The 18,990-nt window shown below is 38.5% G+C and overlaps 3 protein-coding genes across 5 annotated transcripts; 1 reads left to right on the top strand and 2 right to left on the bottom strand.

Moving 5' to 3' along the window:
- Positions 1–4,914, bottom strand: LOC115791060 (zona pellucida-like domain-containing protein 1). The gene is made up of 11 exons (XM_030745148.1): positions 4,900–4,914; positions 4,252–4,367; positions 3,935–4,161; positions 3,645–3,829; positions 3,470–3,542; positions 3,284–3,381; positions 3,126–3,206; positions 2,875–3,046; positions 2,661–2,763; positions 637–651; positions 1–487 (listed from the first exon to the last, which is right to left on the bottom strand). The coding sequence occupies exons 1-11, from the start codon at positions 4,911–4,913 to the stop codon at positions 408–410; spliced, it is 1,164 nt and encodes a 387-aa protein (XP_030601008.1). The 5' UTR covers position 4,914; the 3' UTR covers positions 1–407.
- A 6,191-nt stretch (positions 4,915–11,105) lies between these two features.
- On the top strand, positions 11,106–16,017 carry hspa8b (heat shock protein family A (Hsp70) member 8b). The gene is made up of 9 exons (XM_030744033.1): positions 11,106–11,333; positions 12,871–13,080; positions 13,204–13,409; positions 13,643–13,795; positions 13,900–14,455; positions 14,561–14,763; positions 14,865–15,063; positions 15,152–15,384; positions 15,482–16,017. Exons 2-9 carry the CDS (start codon positions 12,876–12,878, stop codon positions 15,665–15,667), a joined length of 1,941 nt encoding a protein of 646 aa, XP_030599893.1. The 5' UTR covers positions 11,106–11,333; positions 12,871–12,875; the 3' UTR covers positions 15,668–16,017.
- Positions 16,018–16,344: 327 nt separating this feature from the next.
- lim2.3 (lens intrinsic membrane protein 2.3) lies at positions 16,345–18,990 on the bottom strand. 3 transcript variants are annotated; one of them, XM_030744034.1, is made up of 5 exons: positions 18,846–18,990; positions 17,918–18,111; positions 16,853–17,002; positions 16,632–16,766; positions 16,345–16,536 (listed from the first exon to the last, which is right to left on the bottom strand). In XM_030744034.1, the coding sequence occupies exons 2-5, from the start codon at positions 18,090–18,092 to the stop codon at positions 16,475–16,477; spliced, it is 522 nt and encodes a 173-aa protein (XP_030599894.1). In that variant the 5' UTR covers positions 18,093–18,111; positions 18,846–18,990; the 3' UTR covers positions 16,345–16,474. The 3 variants fall into 3 exon arrangements, with proteins under 3 accessions (XP_030599894.1, XP_030599895.1, XP_030599896.1); XM_030744035.1 differs by having other exon boundaries at positions 17,918–18,107; XM_030744036.1 differs by lacking the exon at positions 18,846–18,990 and adding an exon at positions 18,752–18,772 and having other exon boundaries at positions 17,918–18,107.

Below are 18,990 nucleotides of genomic sequence, written 5' to 3'. Positions count from 1 at the left end.
TCACCATTTCTCAAGGTGCCATTTCATTCCTTATCTTCAATAAGACTCTTGACAACTTGATTTAAATCATTTATTTATACACTTTATTTTAGATTATTCTGAGCCCTTATCTCCACATTGAAAAATATGTGATTTATGCTGACATTGCATGCTTAGATAACCACCAACCACCATGTAATATGTTTATGAAATGGAAAAGCAACATAGAAGTATGAAGACGACTGTACGATGTCCCTTACCATTGTTACCCATAACTTATTTTATTATCTACTGTAAAATGGTCATGCATTGTAGATGATGAAATACTGCACTAGCAATTTTGGAGATAAGTAAAAGGACTTGAGTCTTAGTCAGAATATATTAGAAGTTTTGTTTTCTTCATCTGATGTGCATCCTGGTGTATATGGTCAGGGCAGTGATGAAAATATGGCGAGGCACATGATGACAGTCACCAGAGGCCCACTGTAGCTGCCTGCATTGTTCACACCTTTTTGAACAGGGACATTAGGAAAGCATTAATGTATCAAAACACTGTATATCTCATTAGTCAGTGTTGCTTATTAAAGATAGAGCATGTACCCCCAGCTTTCCCAATAAATTTGTACATACTGAAAGAAAAATGTCACATATTCTTACCTTGAGAATTTGGATCTGTTAAAAAAAAAAAAAAGTGGACCAAAGTTATGGTCATGAATGGACAAATTCTCTACTCATTCAGGCTATTTATGGTATGCAAAAGTTTGGGCCCCCATGAAAATTTTCATGATTTTCCTTTATAAATCATTGGTTGTTTGGATCAGCAGTTTCAGTTAAATATATCATATTGCAGACGAACACAGTGATATTTGAGAAGTGAAATGAAGTTTATAGGATTTACAGAAAGTGTGCAACATTTATTTAAACAAAATTAGGCTGGTACATAAGTTTGGGCACCCTTGTCGTATTATTGATTTGAATACCTTTAGCACTAATTATTGGAACACAAAATTTGTTTTGTAAGCTCATTGATCCTTGACCTACATACACAGGTGAATCCAACTATGAGAAAGGGTTAAGGTGGCCAATTTCAACTGTTTCTCCTCTTTGCATCTTCTCTGAAGTGTGGCAACATGGGAGCCTCAAAGCAACTTTCAAATGACCTGAAAACAAAGATGGTTCAACATCACGGTTTAGGGGAAGGATCCAAAAAGCTCTCAGAGATTTCAGCTGTCAGTTTCCACTGTGAGGAACATAGTGAGGAAATGGAAGACCACAGGCACAGTTCTAGTTAAGGCCCGAAGTGACAGGCCAAGAAAAATCTCAGAGAGGCAGAGTTGAAGGATGGTGGGAACAGTCATAGTCAACCCACAGAGCGGCTCCAAAGACCTACAATATCATCTTGCTGTAGATGGTGTCACTGTGCATCATTCAACTATTCAGCACACTTTGCACAAGGAGAGGCTGTACGGGAGAGTAATGCAGAAGAAGCCTTTTCTGCACACACGCCACAGACAGAGTCATTTGAGATATGCTAAAGCACATTTGGACAAGCCAGCTTCATTTTGGAATAAGGTGCTGTGGACTGATGAAACTAAAATTGAGTTCTTTGCACATAACAAGGGGCGGTATGCATGGTGGAAAAAGAACACAGCATTCCAAGACAAACACTTGCTTCCCACAGTAAAATTTGGTGGTGGTTCCATCATGCTGTGGGGCTGTGGGGCCAGTGCAGGTACTGGGAATCTTGTTAAAGTTGAGGGTCGCATGGATTCCAGTCAATATCAGCAGATTCTTGAGAACAATGTTCAAGAATCAGTTGTGCCAGGGCTAGATACTTCAACAAGACAACAACCCTAAACACTGCTCAAAATCTACAAAGGCATTCATGCAGAGCAACAAGTACAATGTTCTGGAATGGCCATCTCAGTCCCCAGACCTGAATATTATTGTAAAGCGGGCTGTCCATGCTCAGAAACCATCAAACTTGACTGAACTGGAGATGTTTTCTAAAGAAGAACGGTCCAAAATACCTTCAGCCAGAATCCAGACTCTCATTGGAAGCTATAGGAAGCATTTAGAGGCTGTTATTTCTGCAAAAGGAGGATCTACTAAATATTGATGTAATTATTCTGTTGGGGTGCCCAAACTTATGCACCCGCCTAATTTTGCTAAAAAAAATGATTGCACACTTTCTGTAAATCCTATAAACTTAATTTCACTCCTCAGATATCACTGTGTTTGTCTGCTATATGATATATTTAACTGAAACTGCTGATCCAAACAACCAGTGATTTATAAAGGAAAATCATGAAAATTATCAGGGGGACCCAAACTTTTACATGCCACTGTATGCAGGTATCTTAGTAAAAATAATGTGTTGCACGAACAAAGGGTAACCAAAATCCATCACCAAAGTTAAGTTTTAAAAATGTAACAAAGTGTATTTAACTTATTTAAGTTGTAAAAAATATATATGTTTTAGTGCATTTTTCTAATTTGCACCATTGACCAAAACAGATTAACTCTCTGTTTTCATCAATTAGCTGTGTAGCCAAATTTGATCAGGTGAAACAGAAATATTGTTTACTTCAGCTTTTTATATCTTTATTAGCTGCATTAAAGGGTAATCAGAATATGAAGAATGGATATTTTATCTGTTGTAATTTGCCCTAAATACGCACCAGTTTTCTGACTGCTAACCATTATGGGGGGAGAGGTGATTGTAGCGTTGTTCGACACATCCTCGACCTCTCTCTTTCTCCTTAGTTGGGAGGTGCCACAGTTCTGTTACAAGCAAACAAAGACAAAGCAAATCCAGAATGATATATCTACATTACAATCCTGTTAGTAATACAAAAAATTGAATTCTGGTAAAAACAAGTAAAGTTCACTCACTGGCAGTAATGAGCTACACGTGGACACCTCACAGAGTCTGGTGACACAGTGGAGGTAGAAAGTGGAAACTGTCCGATTTTTGTGCTCCACAAATCTGAAGGCCTCAAAATGGAATTGTGCTCTATGTGACAATCCATTCATGTCAATCACAGTCTGTGCATCCCGAGTACACCTAGGGTGAAACAATAAACGTGCACTTGAGAATGTCTAAAGGGCTTGCTTGAAATGAGCACTACATTTATATAACTCACCCCACAAACAGGTCATAAGAGGTGCTTTGCATGGGATGAGGACTTGTTGTTGCAAAGCATCTGTCCAGCAGCACATTGAACCTTTCAGGGCAGACAGACAGTTTTTAAGGGTCTTTTCTGTTAATGTGACTAGTTTGATGTAAATGGTTAAAACTTACTTGTCTGTTAGATTGGTGGCTTTCACTAAAACATAAATCTTGGTCTTCAGGTCAAGTCCTGTGGCTGGGACTGTTAATAGCTGTTGGTACAGTGGATCCTGTTCCACAGGAAAATAATTACAAAATGAAGTATTAAGCATTTTATTAAATACTCTGGATGATTCCAAAAGCCTTCAAAGGTCTTACTCTGTAGAGCTGCATACTCAGCGTGGTGATGAAGCTGCCATTGTTGTCCTTTATGGCCAGACTCACACCAGCTCTGTGTTACATGCAAAAGAAAAACAAATCATATTATGCTTATAATATAATACATAAACTTATGCACATGTTTTTTTTTTTGCATGTTATGTGGCATACTCACACGTTCAGTTGAGTGTTGTTGAGCAGATATTGCATGGGGTATTTGCAGGAGAACTTATACAAGAGCTGGGGCCTGTAGGTGATCATACCTGCAGCCGGGTCTACAGAAGTAACAGAACCAGAGATGTTGGCGTACTGGATATTTGAGAAGTCAGAAAACTGTCCAGTCCCAACCTGATTGGTTACCTATTGACAGAAAAAAAGATTTCTTAGCATGATAGCTGCCAATAAATTTGTTAAAAAATACATTAAAAAACAAAAAACAAATTGAGGCAAAAACTGTTTTTTAACCTCAAAGTTATTGTTGCAGGAAGAGAGAGAACTTTGATTTATGGGAAAGTTGAATCTTAAAACTGGGGGGTCAACAGTGAAGTCGGCAGTCCCATAACACCTGAGATTGTTGACCTGATTATTGAGGACCATCAGAGACTCATTGTAAAGAGCATTGTACATTGGGCAAAGGTAGATGCTCAGTTCCATGTGCCTAGTGCCGCAGGTGACGTTTATGTCCGAGTTTTCTAGGAGAGGAAAATTAAGGATTTAGATCAAATCAGTGGAGCTTTGATAGTGTTTTAACTGGAGAACATACTGTGGAAAATGACACAAACCTGGAGGTCTGTTTGTAGTGCTTACAATACAAGCTGTTGGTATCTGGCCATCAACCCTCAAAATTAGGCCAAGCTGGCACAGAAGAATGGCCAGCTTGATTGTCTTCAGCATTGACCTGTGAGAAACACCAAAACAATGGTAACCAAGGCATTCATCCGTTTCTTACAATGGAAAGTGCTTTGAAAGAAAACCTTTTTTTTTTCTTTTTGGTGTCAAAGAGAATGGAGAAACCTCCCTCTAGGGCAAAGTTTACAAAAGTATTAGTTTCTTAAGACCATTATGCAGCACACAGTAAATATTCATTTGAAAAGAAAAAGGGAATCCATGTTTTAACACGCTCTATTTTCAGGTGAGTTCATTAACATGAAAGTAATAATATTTTCACACACAACTGATTAAAACCTAAATTTGTTTCCTCATAAAAGCATCCATCATTTTGTAAATCACGAACATGTAAAAACTTAATGAAAATCCTCAGTATTTCTTATGTTTAGATTGATTTTTGCATTAAAAGTGCAGATTTGTACTTGCTAATGTACTAAAATAATTTTCTTAGTTAATAATCTCTATTTTTTATATGTATATACACTATAACTAAATATAACCTGAATTATCAAATGGTCAGATATAATTATTTTAAGTCTCACCTGAAAGCCTTCATCTTGAGTCTTCCTCTCAGCCTCCAGCTCTCTCAATTTATACCACTTTCCCTGCAGGGGCGGGTGATGAAAAACAATAGCGTAACCTGAACTGGGCCTTGGACATTCTTTTTTTCTGAATAAGGTTTTGTCTTTGTTTGGGGTTTTTTTGTTTGTTTTTTAAATACATTTTGATTTTGAAAAAATCTCATCAAAGTATCTTGCATTTTTAGAAAACTCCTTTATGAACGTGGTTGTTTCTATGCTGAATTTGACCTTGAAACTTGGCTTAAGACTTTATTTAAAAGTAAACAGCAAAAAAACACAAAAACAGACTTTACTATAAGTCTTTTAAAGTCCTAATTAAATAATCTATTTCTAATCTAAAATCCTAAATAAGTATTCAAATATAGTGGAGTAAAGCTATACTGTAGCATCAGATGGTGCATTTTCAAGTGCAGTTACATCAAACTTTTACTTCATTACTTACCATTGGCTTTAATTTAAGCTGCTGATAATAAGTTTAGTCTGCTAATTAGAAATACATCCATACAATTTCAGGATTAAAATGCTGACATTTATGTTAAAGAATTATGTAATTATATTATATGATTATATGTATCTTCTACCAGTCTGTGATAGCAAGTGCCATCTACTTTGCTGTTGTCTGCTGGGGGGGCATCAGTGCCGGGGATGCGAGCAGAATCAGTAAAACTGATTCGCAAGGCTGGAACCATCATAGGGCAGAATTTGGAGACGTTTGAGTCAGTGAGGGACAGGAGGTCACTGAATAAACTGCTCTCCATTATGGACAATCCATCTCACCCACTCCACTCCACACATGAGGCAGCAGAGCTCCTTCTCCCTCAGACTGATTCAACCTCGCTTCTGGAAATCATTCCTGCCGTTCTCCATAAAACTGTATAATAACTCTTCTTTCTGTGACAGGTTAACACACCTGTCAGGACATAAGATCCCACACATATTTTTGTATTATATCCTCTTGCTGCTGTCTTCCTTTCTTTGTGTACATATTCTGATTTCTAGTGTATATATTGCATATTATTTATCTATGTTACAAAACATCTGCACATTTCCTGGTTATATTTATTTAATCGTTTTATTCAATAGATTGAGCTTATAGTGAAACACCATATTTTAATTTGTTTCATAGGCCACAAAGGAAACTGCACTGCAGGACTTGGTAGGAATGTCAGCAAAGAGACATTAACAGGAAATATAAACTGTGCCATTTTCCATAAGAAATGGATAGACTTCCTGATAGATTTAATCAACTAAAACAAAAATTTGTGTATTATATATTTTGCTGGTATCATCTATGATCTGTTATTAGTTAGTAATCATTTTTATGAAGTGGAAAAAACCTGATCGCTTCCTTGGGTTTGAGCTGAGCATGTGTTGCACAGGAAACTATAATGTATAGAAACAATACTTTGTTTTCAAAGGTCTGAAAAATCAGGATCAGTGATTTGATCACCTCTTTTTTGAGATCTTATAAAGCGATATTTTAAAAGTCACTGTTGCTCGTCATAACGGATCATTTTTTGTTTTGGCCTCAGGCTGTAAACTGTATTTAGAAAGTTCAGCGCTGTTGTGTACAGTCTCTAAATGAAAGACACACCTATCTCACCTATCTAAGAAAAAAAACAAAGTCTTTTGTGAAGCATCAAAATACAAAAGGGACTCCTGAGTCCCTAAAGAACACCACCATAATACAACATGAAGGTACAACCTGAAAAAAGATTATTTTACATGGATCTAATGTCAAATGCCAGTCTTAATCACTCCTTTGTTGTAAAAAAAAAAAAAGCATTTGTCTGCTAGCAGTGCCGTCAATGTTACTCAAGGCATTGCTAGGTCAAAACCTAGACCCCTAGGGAAATACTATTACTAACCTTGTTCAGGCCTGTCACAGATCTGCAACATGACCTGTCCTCAAAAACAGTTTGTTCTGAAAGGGGGTCAGATAGGTAAGTAAGTCTTTTACACACAAATTGGATTTTCAAAGCAGGCTATCCAGTGCATTGTTGATTAATGAATTATGTAATACTTAAGGATGAAACAAATCTCAATTTGTATCTGATTCTCAAAAAAAAAAATTAAAAAAACAACAATATACAACAGACCAAGATACTGAAAATGAGCGATCAATATTTTCAGTAGGGAAGTAGCACAGTTAAAGGATCCCTGGCATTTGGTAACCTGAGGATACACGCGATACAAGATAAACAAAGCGCACATATAGTGAGCTCAGCTGTGACGTATATATTCTAGATCAGGTATATCATAGACATATCAGTAGCAGTGCAAGTTTGTGGGTAAAATCATGAGTAAAAACAAATTCCTGTCCAGTCATTTTAAAAATGTAGCAAAATTATACAAGTTACAAAGCCTTTTGAGAAGACAATTTTTTTCAGTTGCAATTTGTTTAAATCTTGATTTCAACTCTATGAAATTTAAAGAAATACTTCAATGTTGGAGTGGTGAATTATTACACGATGCTTTTGTATTTACCTCATAAATTGGTACTCAAACTGTATTCATTTCTGGTCAGCAATAAAAAGCTGAAACCAATTATTCAGAAGCACAGACAATTACACAAGCAAATATCAGAAGACAAAATAGACATGAAGTTGATACACAGAATAATGTGATGGAAATATTTAATGCAACACCATAAAGGTCCCAACCATCTTTTTGTTCACTTAAAAGTGAGCATATATAGTCATCAGTTTGTTAGTCAAAAAACCCACAACATCAGTGAAGTAGTAGAGTACCCGACTCACGATCCATCACAATTCACAAGTTATTGTAATGTGTGAAGTACAAAAAGGAATTGATAGGTTTCCTTATCATTGGCTGGCTGTATTGCACAAACTAATGAGTATTAAAATCCATTTAGAATGAGAAATATGACCTGCTCAGTTTGGATTAGGACCTATTAGGTGATCACTGTATGTTACGTTTGATTAAATTCTAACCAGTACTTTAGGAGTACTAATTTTTGTGAATTGTGGACAAACTAGAGATCACCACAGCGGTGCTACAGTAGAATCAGGTACAGGTAGAAATGGAGGCTACAATGCCAAAAGCCTGACTGCGCACCTTTGCGTTACCTGCTGAAGATTAGGCTCTGGCTGCTTGACACACACTCAGCTTTAACATTACTCAGGGTTCTTCATTGCTAGCTTGTTAGCATGCTGTCTGTGCAGATGTTTGTAAAGAGTTGATTTGTTAGCAGTTGTTTCTGGCCTGGGTGAAGTTTGGACTTTAAGTGTGAGAAACCCTAGAAAGTCAATGATATTTGTCAAGTTCAACTGGCTACAGGTGAAAAAACTGCTGGAAAAGTGAAGTGGGCAGATCCCAACATAAACTTTTTTTTACATAAGCATCACTTATGCAAATATAAACATTACTATATCATAATTATTTATAACATCTATATATCCCGTGCCTATGATATTGCTCCAGGCATGAAAATAAATTTTGTTACAGGCTTGTGTGGCAGGTTTCGTGCAGTATATTCCAGGCTGTAGTGTCCATAACAGGAAATGACATACACCATAGGGCTTCTATGCAATACATTAATATGCATAAATTAGAAAATGTTTGATGTGTTTTACTCAATTATGTGTCAGATCTAAGAATACACAATTTTAAAATACAAATAAATTTATATTCAGGAAACTTTTACTCATAGGATGTAGAACATGACCGTTTTTTTCCATTATCCCAAGGTAATATCAAAATTATTGCTGTGTGTGTGTGTGTGTTACTTAACATTTATCTGTATATGAAAATAAAGAAATCTGCCAAAAGAAAAGATGTTTAAAAGGGTAAATTGCAATAGCTGGTAATTGTAGTGGCAGTAACAGGGGAAAAAAATCCAATGGTTCCCTTCAAAGTTGCGTGTCCTTTTTATTAATTGTGAACACTATTGAATTGTTTAGTATCACACCTACTGACTGTATTTAGACCATGCTTTATTGCAAAGTCAAGAATATATGCAACACCTGAGCAGTATCATAACATTTTGTAACAGAGGAGGTGCCCTGTGTCATATCAGGACACAGCTCTGTCACACGCTGTACTGAAAATGGTAATCGAATCTTAGGATTTTTTCATAAAGCTTGATGAGCTGTGACCCACCTGTGCTGAACTACACCCTAATCTCAGTGTCTGTTCTCACATAAATTTTTGGATGTTGGTTCAGATTGTGTACTTTAGAGGTAGCCTCCAGCAGTGTCCTTACTGGGACATACAGGTGTGGTTAAGAAAATGCTTTCTTCCAGAGTCTGTACTTTCATTGAGTGCAAAGAGTTATATACTATTACTTTAACACTCATAAATTTATTTTCATAATCTTACCATAGTATACTACAATGTAAAAAAAAAAAAAGAAAAGCAACTTCTTCCATTACAAGAAAATCCATTATTGCTTAATATGTAAAAAACAAAACAAAACAAAACAAAAAACAACAACAACAACAAAAACATTATATCCTCTGACATGGTGTAAAAAAATGAGAGAAATGTAACTACATGTCAGGGCAACGCAGCCTGCAATGATCGTGATTGGCCTTTTTAGCAGCATTGGTTCCTCCTGTGTATTTCTGGCTACTTTTACAGTGCAGTTTTTTAATTTATCAGTGAGAGAAGAGCCAAAAACATAATCAAGGACAGCTCACACCCTGGTTTTGAACTGTTTGACCTGCTGCCCTCTGGCAGGCGCTACAGGTGCATCAAAGCCAGAACAAACAGACTCAAGAACAGTTTCTTCGCCAGAGCAATAACCATCTTGAACTCACACACACACCCCCACTCTATAACTGTGCAATACCCACATCTCTGTGCAATATTACATTAGTCATACTGAACAATATCTATCACCCCATGATGTGCAATATCCAATAATCATTCACGAAGTGCAATACTCGCCCATCTTCATTTTTATATGTATATACTTATTTCACTATATATATATATATATATATATATATATATATATATATATATATATATATATAGTAGAAAGTCACAATTTTTTGAAATTGTGACTTTCTACTGCATGGCCCTCAAATGGAGAGGCCCTCCAATCTCATTGTACATTCTGTATAATAACAAATGAAGACATTATATTCTATTCAATTCTATTCTGTTCCAATGTATTATTTTGTAATTTATTTATCTTTTTTTTTTGTTTGTTTGTTTATATATTTTATTTATATATTCTGATTTTATTTTCAATTTAGCATTTATTTTCAAGAGATTGTAGAAGTGTATGGAACCCTATGAAACCCCGCAAGATACATGGGAGAAAAAAAAGGACTTGTCTTTTTTCTTTAAAGTAGCAGCTTAAGACTACAGTCAAACAATAGTTCATTCTGATTGTGAGGTTTCCGTAAGTTTGTGTCCTTACATCTTGCATATTTCCACATAATATTATGACCACCTGCCCAATATTGTGTTGACACCACAACACCAGGGTTCTACCCAGAAAAAAATCATAGACCGTCCCTGTCTGTCTGCAACAATGCTTAGGTACGTAGGTGGTACAGGTCAAAGTAACATCCACGTGGATGGCAGGACACTAGGTTTCCCAGCAGAACATTTCCCAAAGCGTAACCAGCTTGCCTTCTCCCTCTAGTGCATCCTGGTGCCAGGTGTTCCCCAAGTGAGCAATACACACACACACACACACACACACAACTACAACAGCTGCAGTAGCTTGTCTGTTGGATCGGACTACAAGGGCCAGCCTTCATTCCCCACATAAATCAGTAAGTTTTGGCCACCCATGACCCTGTTGCTGGTTCACCACTGTTCCTTCCTTGGTCCACTTTTGATGAACACAGACCACTGCAATCCAAGAACAGCCCACAAGAGGTGATGGAGATGGACAAAATGTCCAGTCAGTGGTCATAATGTTATGCCTGATCAGTGTACAAGATCTGGCACCGAAGAGGGAAAAGGTGCCCAGAATGTCAATTTTGTCCGGGGCACCATATCAGGTAACTCCGGCAATGCCGGGAACCTGTGGAATTATCCAGGATTTGTTTGCTACTGCTGGATCATTCTCCTGAGTCTGTTTGCCAGTAATTGCTAGAAACCGCACTTTAACTCAAGTTGTCTCTACTTTCCTGATAGCAACTGCTTTGGAAATCTGCTGACGGTATTTTTAATTGGACCGTTGGTCGAGGCAGTCGAAAGTGATGGGAGAGGATTGGCCGGCATCGCTCCTCCTGTGTTCTAGAGAGTTCGGACTGGGAACAATATTGAGGAGGCGCGGCCGCTCCCACACACACTGATTGTTAGCGGGGATCAGGACCCGTCACACCCACTCACTCAGGGCAAAGGCAGCCTGCGGTATCAGCGACAGCCGCTGTAAGCCGTCAAAACGACACATTAGGAGTACAACGAAGGTGAGTATAGCAAGGAGAAACGTGTGGCTTGCTAACTTTAAATGGTTAGCGTTACATTAATAACGTCGTTAATGGCTGCAGCGTTTATCAAGGCTAAATTTAAGCACAGTTTAGTTGATGCGTATTTATTGCTGTCGTTTGGTTAAGCTTATCTTACTGCCACACATCGTTAAGTATAAATGTTAAGCCTAGCTTAAGCGATAGAAAGCTGGGGAGTTTAAATGGCTAACAACAGGTATAAACTGCTGTTGCGGCATGCTTCTTATCCAAATCTACTGGGGATGAAGTCGCTTCAAAGTCACATAAAGTGGAAAGAAAGATCCAGAAAGTTCTCAGTCTCCTGAAATATGAAGGGGCACGCCCACTCGCACTGCTGCTGCTGATAGCTTGGCATGGACCTGCTGTCGCTGCTGCACAGTCACTCTTTCCTGTCATTGCTCTGTTGCGCTCAAAACAAACTCATTGCAGTGACCATAAACGGTGTCAGCGACGCACTAGAGTAAAAACAGGAGTCAATGTGAGTTGCTTAAAGTAACATTATTCAAAGTATGACTACTCATAATTTGTCATATTGTGCAAATTAAGAATGCGAAGCTAAAACCTGCCCCTCATGTTAACAATACCCTTATCAATATGGGGATTATAATGTAGACTGAAATAAATCATAGTTAAAACAACTGATTTTATATATATATATATATATATATATATATATATATATATATATATATATATATATATATATATATATATATAAAATCAGTTGTATTTTGCTAGCCCATGCCATAAAGCCCTAGCTGTTATCAAACCATCAGTCTCCACATTTCTGCACCACTGTTGGCAGCACGCCCCACCGGAGGAATCCACCCACTGGCATGAGAACTTCATTATAATGACCTCCCATGTGGGTTAAGATTAGGGTAACATTACAGTTTGTTTACTGTAGCAACAGTAAACGTGTCCTTTCACATGTTTCCCAGTAGTTTCACTCAGAAATTCATTCAGATAATCCCTTCTGTACTTGTCCTTGTTGATTAAATAAAACAGTATAGAATATGACTGTTATATAATGGCCACGAAAGGTCTTTTAGGTTGGCATATTGTAGTTAGACCAGCAGCAACCTGCCCACCAAAAAAACACATAATAAAGATAACAGTCAAACAGTAGTTCATTCTTATTGTGAGGTTACCGTAAACCTTATTCTTGGAAGAGACCTGTGCTTCCATGTTGTCCCTTGTTAATATAATAGTGGAAGTTCTCATAAAGGAGGATACCTGGAAATGGGTGCAATGGACTTTCACTGATACAGTTTGAACAGCTCAGACTCTGATTATAGCCTCATTACCCCATACTACATACAAGTGTGTATGATGGTAGCTACCCACAGTGCTTGGATAGAGCTTAAGTTACTCATCTGACACATATCCAGACTATCACTTTGGTGCCAGTCTAGAATAGAATGCTTTTATTTGTCATTATACGGAATGTACAATGAGATTTATGATTAACAACTATAAATATTAATCTTATTTTCAGGAAGCATGTCCAAGGGACCAGCAGTTGGTATTGACCTGGGCACTACCTACTCCTGTGTAGGAGTGTTTCAGCATGGCAAAGTGGAGATCATTGCCAATGACCAGGGAAACAGGACCACACCCAGTTATGTTGCATTCACTGACACAGAAAGGCTGATTGGGGATGCAGCCAAGAACCAGGTGGCTTTGAACCCTAACAACACAATATTTGGTATGTTGTTTTTTTTTTTGTTTTTTTTTTTTCCTTAGAAAAGTGAGGTATGACTGTGATGTTTCTGCTTATTAACAGTATTTTATTTGTTTATTTTTAACCCCACCCCATCCTACCCCCCAGATGCCAAACGTCTCATTGGACGCCGGTTTGATGACAGCGTTGTCCAGTCAGACATGAAACATTGGCCTTTTACAGTTATCAATGATGCTTCACGGCCCAAAGTAAAGGTGGAATACAAGGGTGAGACCAAGACCTTTTACCCAGAGGAGATCTCCTCCATGGTACTCCTTAAAATGAAGGAGATTGCGGAGGCATACCTTGGCAAGGTACTCCTCTATACAAAATACAATTTAGAAACTTGTATTTCTAAACTGTTTTAAGTCTTTCTTATCCCAGCAAGACAAAGAAATGTAAACAGTATATTATACTACTTATGTCCTGTTTACTTCAACAGGGCACAGACCTCTTGGCTTGAAATTAACTGGAAAAACTGGCTCATCGCATTCCTAATTAAAAGTCTTATTAAAATTTGTAACCTGGAACTGTTTGCTTTTTGCAGACTGTAACAAATGCCGTAGTGACAGTGCCTGCGTACTTCAATGACTCTCAGCGCCAGGCCACCAAAGATGCAGGGACCATTTCTGGGCTAAATGTCCTTCGTATCATCAATGAGCCCACCGCTGCTGCCATTGCCTACGGCCTGGACAAAAAGGTACAATAGAGCGATTTTAGGTTTTGTGAAAAGTCCTAAAGTTTATGGATTTATGAACTCATTTTTAGAGAAACTACAAAATATAATTAAATGCTTCATTTTAGGTTGGATCAGAGAGAAATGTTCTCATCTTTGACCTGGGTGGTGGCACGTTTGATGTCTCCATACTGACAATTGAAGACGGCATCTTCGAGGTGAAGTCCACAGCAGGTGACACACACTTGGGCGGTGAAGACTTTGACAACCGGATGGTGAATCACTTCATCTCTGAGTTCAAACGCAAGTACAAGAAAGACATCAGCGACAACAAGCGGGCAGTGCGTCGTCTGCGTACAGCATGTGAGAGGGCCAAGCGCACCCTGTCATCCAGCACTCAGGCCAGCATCGAAATCGACTCTCTGTACGAAGGCATTGATTTCTACACCTCCATCACCAGAGCCCGGTTTGAGGAGCTGAATGCAGATCTGTTCCGAGGAACCCTGGAGCCCGTGGAAAAGGCTCTTCGTGATGCCAAGATGGACAAGGCTCAAATCCACGACATTGTCTTAGTGGGAGGTTCAACCCGTATTCCCAAGATCCAGAAGCTGCTGCAGGATTTCTTCAATGGGAAGGAACTGAACAAGAGCATTAACCCTGACGAGGCAGTGGCCTACGGTGCAGGTACGTCCCCTGTGTGCTTAGAAATAGAACAGCAACTGTTCTGCCCCACTGAGCCACTAATGAGCAACATGTTTGAACCTTGATTCCACTTTTTCTTTTCTGCAGCTGTGCAGGCGGCCATCTTGGCAGGTGACAAATCTGAGAATGTGCAGGACTTGCTGCTGCTCGATGTGACCCCCTTGTCTCTGGGCATTGAGACTGCTGGAGGAGTCATGACTGTTCTTATCAAGAGAAACACCACAATCCCCACGAAGCAGACACAGACCTTTACCACCTATTCAGACAACCAGCCCGGTGTGCTCATTCAGGCAAGACCACAACCTCAACCTCACACGCTCCCGCACCCCTTCCCTGTTTTTACTTAAACAGAAGAAACACTTAATTTGCTGTTCTGATGTTTTATCATCAGGTGTTTGAGGGTGAAAGAGCCATGACCAAGGACAACAACCTCTTGGGGAAATTTGAGCTGACTGGAATCCCCCCGGCCCCTCGTGGAGTTCCACAGATTGAGGTGACATTCGATATTGATGCCAACGGCATTATGAATGTGTCTGCAGTCGACAAGAGCACTGGCAAGGAGAACAAGATCACAATCACCAATGACAAAGGTAACCAGAAAGTAAACTGTAATGCTGTATGCTGATCGTGAAATTTGAATCCTTTGAAATTAAACTCATCCTTTGCTCTGCCACTCAGGTCGCTTGAGCAAGGAGGACATCGAGCGCATGGTCCAGGAAGCAGAGAAGTACAAGGCGGAGGATGATGTGCAGAGAGAGAAGGTGGCGGCCAAGAATGGTCTTGAGTCTTATGCCTTCAACATGAAGTCCACTGTGGAGGATGAGAAGCTGAAGGGCAAGATCAGCGACGAGGACAAACAGAAGATTCTGGATAAGTGTAATGAGGTCATCAGCTGGCTGGATAGAAACCAGGTATGAGTTTGTGCCAATCGGTGATTAGCAACTTAAAAAAATGATCAGGGTGCAGTTAAATTTACATTTGACTTCCTCTTTTGTTTCTGTTCTGCAGACTGCAGAAAAAGAGGAGTTTGAACATCAGCAGAAGGAGCTGGAGAAGCTGTGCAACCCCATCATGACCAATCTTTACCAAAGTGCAGGAGGGGTTCCAGGGGGGATGCCCGGTGGCTTCCCCGGAGGGGGATCTGCTCCTGGAGGGGGAGGTTCCTCTGGCCCCACCATCGAGGAGGTCGACTAAACCAAAGCTTGAACGATGTGCATGAGCTTGTTCCCTTTGCTCTTGTGACATTTGTGTGAGAGTACCGTTCATTTTATCACAGAATTATCGAAAAAGTCAGAACCATTAACTTCTGTTCTTTGGCGACTGTCTGAACTTCTTTAAATTTTTTGTATGCCAGGCTTAAGGCAGCACCTGCACTGTGACTTTATGGGGAAAAAAAAAGTCCTTTTTGACAACCAAGTTCCTTTGAATTAAGCTAGTTCACATTTGCATTCTCAGTTTTTTTTTTTGAGTTGGTATATGAAGCTAAATCTGTTGCCTGTTGCACAATAATTAACAAAATTCAACAAAATAAAAGTTTCTCATGATTTGAGTCATTTATTCATTACTAAAAAGCTTTCCTGTGAAATCAAACAGCACTGTGGAGTGTTTTCTTGACCATGACCTTTGACCCACACCTTGAAATTGAAACTGCACTTAAACTGATGGCAAAGCAGCAATGCTTGTAATTTTTTAATGGCTTCCTTTGTGTTTTTATGGGTAGTAAACCATCAAATCTTTAGTAATTACAGCAATATGTTTGTAACTGCTAAAGGTCATTAAGTTTATTTGCTGATAGATGTAGTAGTGTGCACAAAATTAATTTCATGTGTAGAGACAATAAAAGGGGCCGCAAGTAGATATTTTTTATCCTTTAATTTACTTATGCATGAGTATTTAGGAAGATGTTGGAAAGTTCATGGGGGGATATTGGTTCCTCTTGGCTACCTATTAGGGACCAGTGCTGGTACACGTGTGAGAACGTATGCTGAAGTGTTAGGCAGGTCAGCGAGAGTTAGAGTTTCTTGGGCATTCATGCATCCGGTAGGCGCACATGTAGAAGATACCTGGAAGAGAGTAATGTAAATGGCATAGTAAAAAAAACAAACAAACAAAAAAAAAAGCAGCCTGAACAACATAAAAACAGTCATAAGATCCAAACCTGAGAAGAATGTGAGCACCACTGCCACCCAGCCCATTATATAGGACCAGGAGAATCGCCAGCTGCCATAGCGTTTGCCATAGTAGTTCACTGTCACCCCTGTGTAGACAGCCATCGCCAGCAACACAAAGAAGCCTAAACAAAAACATAATATTAGCTAAATCTCATTATCATTATTATATACAGGAAAGCTTGTGTTTGACTACAGGTGAGGAGCTCACAGGAGATAAAGAAGAGGATGCCAGCTGCAAATGTCTTGTCAAACCCGTCAAAGGAGGAGTAGTGGATGAAGGCCATGACGCCAATCACAATGCCAATAAAACAAGCCAGCAGGGAAAGAATCATGAAGGCCCGGGTGGCATCCCAGTATGCTGTGATTAAGAGCAGGAAAGACCAAACTTATTAAATACAAAATTTAGATGTGTTTATTTTGTGTTACATGTTCTGTTTGTGGCATTTATAATCTAGTTATGTGTCACCTGTATTCATGCTTGTACTCTAGGAGACACTAACTTGCCATCTAGTGCTTGCCAAAAAATTTTCATGAAGTAAGAGAGAAAATGAAGTCTCGCATACAGGTTCTACACAAAAATAAATTTACATTTAAAAAATAATGCACGCATTAATACATTTTTTAAACATTTCTCCAACTTAAGGTGCCTATCCCAGCTGATGAAAAAGGCAGGGTAACCACAGACAGTTCTTAATACACTTAATTATAAATGATTAATTGCAAAGGTAAATAATTACATAAGCAAATTGAAAGATGAATATATAATATTCTTCATTTTAGTAAAGTAATTAATGCATATATGTATTTTTAATATTTTTATGGAATTTAATGTGATATTTTTATTCAGTCATTATTTTAATTATTTAGTTTCTTCAAGTTTCTGTCCTCAGTACCCATAAACTCTAAAGAAAAGTAGCCATGGGGCAAACTGGAAATAAATAAATAAAGGGATTATTACAAAAATAAATAAATAAGCTAATTCAAAACTACAATTAGTGTATTCCTAAATGTGTCTATAATATTTTTTATAGCATGTAATGTGACATCAGTTTATTCATTAAGTCAAGAAAATGGCTGGCTGAATGAATGAATGAATGAATGAATGAATGAATGAATGAATGAATGGAGGGATGGATGGATGGAATATAATTTTGGAAGTTTTGGTCCTCCACACCCATGAAGCCCAAAAGGAAGTAGTCCAGTGCTGATCAGGGTTATGGACTAACTGTGTCTGTCTGTACACATGCAATGTAAGACAGGCAGCCATCCTTACCAATACTGTCTGTGTGTGTCATGCATTTCCCAGGCACACAGTACCGCCACAGGCCCTGGTGCATGTAATTGCTGGAGTGACGATACTGCATCCAGTAGTCAGTTGCCGTGGAGACAATGAGAAGTATGTTCCCAACTCCGGCACAGAACAACCCACCTCCCATGAAGCTGTACATCCTGCCAAAAAAAACCTGACTGACATGCAGAGAGAAAACAGGTCAGGGCCTCATCACATCTGAGCCCCCGCTATACCAATTAGAGCAAGTACTTCCTGTTACAGAGGGGATCGACACTGGGTATGAATTAAACAATATCCAAATACATTCAGCAGGATGCCACAAATATTACACTGGAGCTATAGACAGATCTGATTACACACACACACACACACACACACACACACACACACACACATATATATATATATATATATATATATATATATATATATATATATATATATATATATATATATATATATATATATATATATATATATATATATATATAAATCTTCTAAGACATGGACAAGCAGCCAGTTTAGTCTGGCAAGTCATTAACCTCTCACAGTGTCGCAGCAGGAGGTGCCTCAGTCTTTAAAAGCACGGTGCCTTTTCAAAGCCACAGATATTTATGTTAAATTATACCCAAGTCTACCAAACATGGCACAGTAAACAGTGAGTAAAGGATGCACACGAGCTCAGGAATTTTATTCCATCTAGATTCTGTGGTGCATCCATAAAACATGGCATCGTGTTTCAATATTTTATCTGAAGTGGGCTTTTCTGCCCTGTTTTAAATATAATTAAAGAGAAACAAGGATTCACCTACTGACCTGAATTTCAACAGCAAAAAAACTCTTTCTCCATCTATGTAAAATACAGACCATGTCACTGACATACATATATATTTCCACATTGATTACATACCTCTTTTTTCCCCTTAGAAAAAGTCAGAGATTCCAATAATTCGGGTTGTCAAAGCACTGAGGAGCCCAATATTGCCCAGGATGGCAGGAAAGTTTTGTTTGTGCTTAGGAAACCAAGCGAACAAACGGGCTGACGGAACAATGGA

This window comes from Archocentrus centrarchus, chromosome 13 (assembly GCF_007364275.1).
Source record: "Archocentrus centrarchus isolate MPI-CPG fArcCen1 chromosome 13, fArcCen1, whole genome shotgun sequence".
Taxonomy (NCBI): Eukaryota; Metazoa; Chordata; class Actinopteri; order Cichliformes; family Cichlidae; genus Archocentrus; species Archocentrus centrarchus.
Note: the sequence above shows the minus strand (reverse complement) of the source record. Positions and strands in the feature narration are given on the sequence as shown.

Excerpts from the sequence above, each read along its gene's own strand:
- hspa8b (XM_030744033.1), top strand. The coding sequence starts at position 12,876 with ATGTCCAAGGGACCAGCAGTTGGTATTGACCTGGGCACTACCTACTCC. Across the intron at positions 13,410-13,642 it reads CGGAGGCATACCTTGGCAAG|ACTGTAACAAATGCCGTAGT; the intron begins GTACTCCTCTAT and ends TGCTTTTTGCAG. Across the intron at positions 14,764-14,864 it reads AGCCCGGTGTGCTCATTCAG|GTGTTTGAGGGTGAAAGAGC; the intron begins GCAAGACCACAA and ends TTTTATCATCAG.
- LOC115791060 (XM_030745148.1), bottom strand. Across the intron at positions 3,830-3,934 it reads CCTGCAACAATAACTTTGAG|GTAACCAATCAGGTTGGGAC; the intron begins GTTAAAAAACAG and ends TTCTGTCAATAG. Across the intron at positions 3,382-3,469 it reads TGAGTATGCAGCTCTACAGA|GATCCACTGTACCAACAGCT; the intron begins GTAAGACCTTTG and ends CCTGTGGAACAG.
- lim2.3 (XM_030744034.1), bottom strand. The coding sequence starts at position 18,092 with ATGTACAGCTTCATGGGAGGTGGGTTGTTCTGTGCCGGAGTTGGGAAC. Across the intron at positions 16,767-16,852 it reads CATCCTCTTCTTTATCTCCT|GCTTCTTTGTGTTGCTGGCG; the intron begins GTGAGCTCCTCA and ends GTTTTTGTTTAG. Across the intron at positions 16,537-16,631 it reads GGTGCTCACATTCTTCTCAG|GTATCTTCTACATGTGCGCC; the intron begins GTTTGGATCTTA and ends ACTCTCTTCCAG.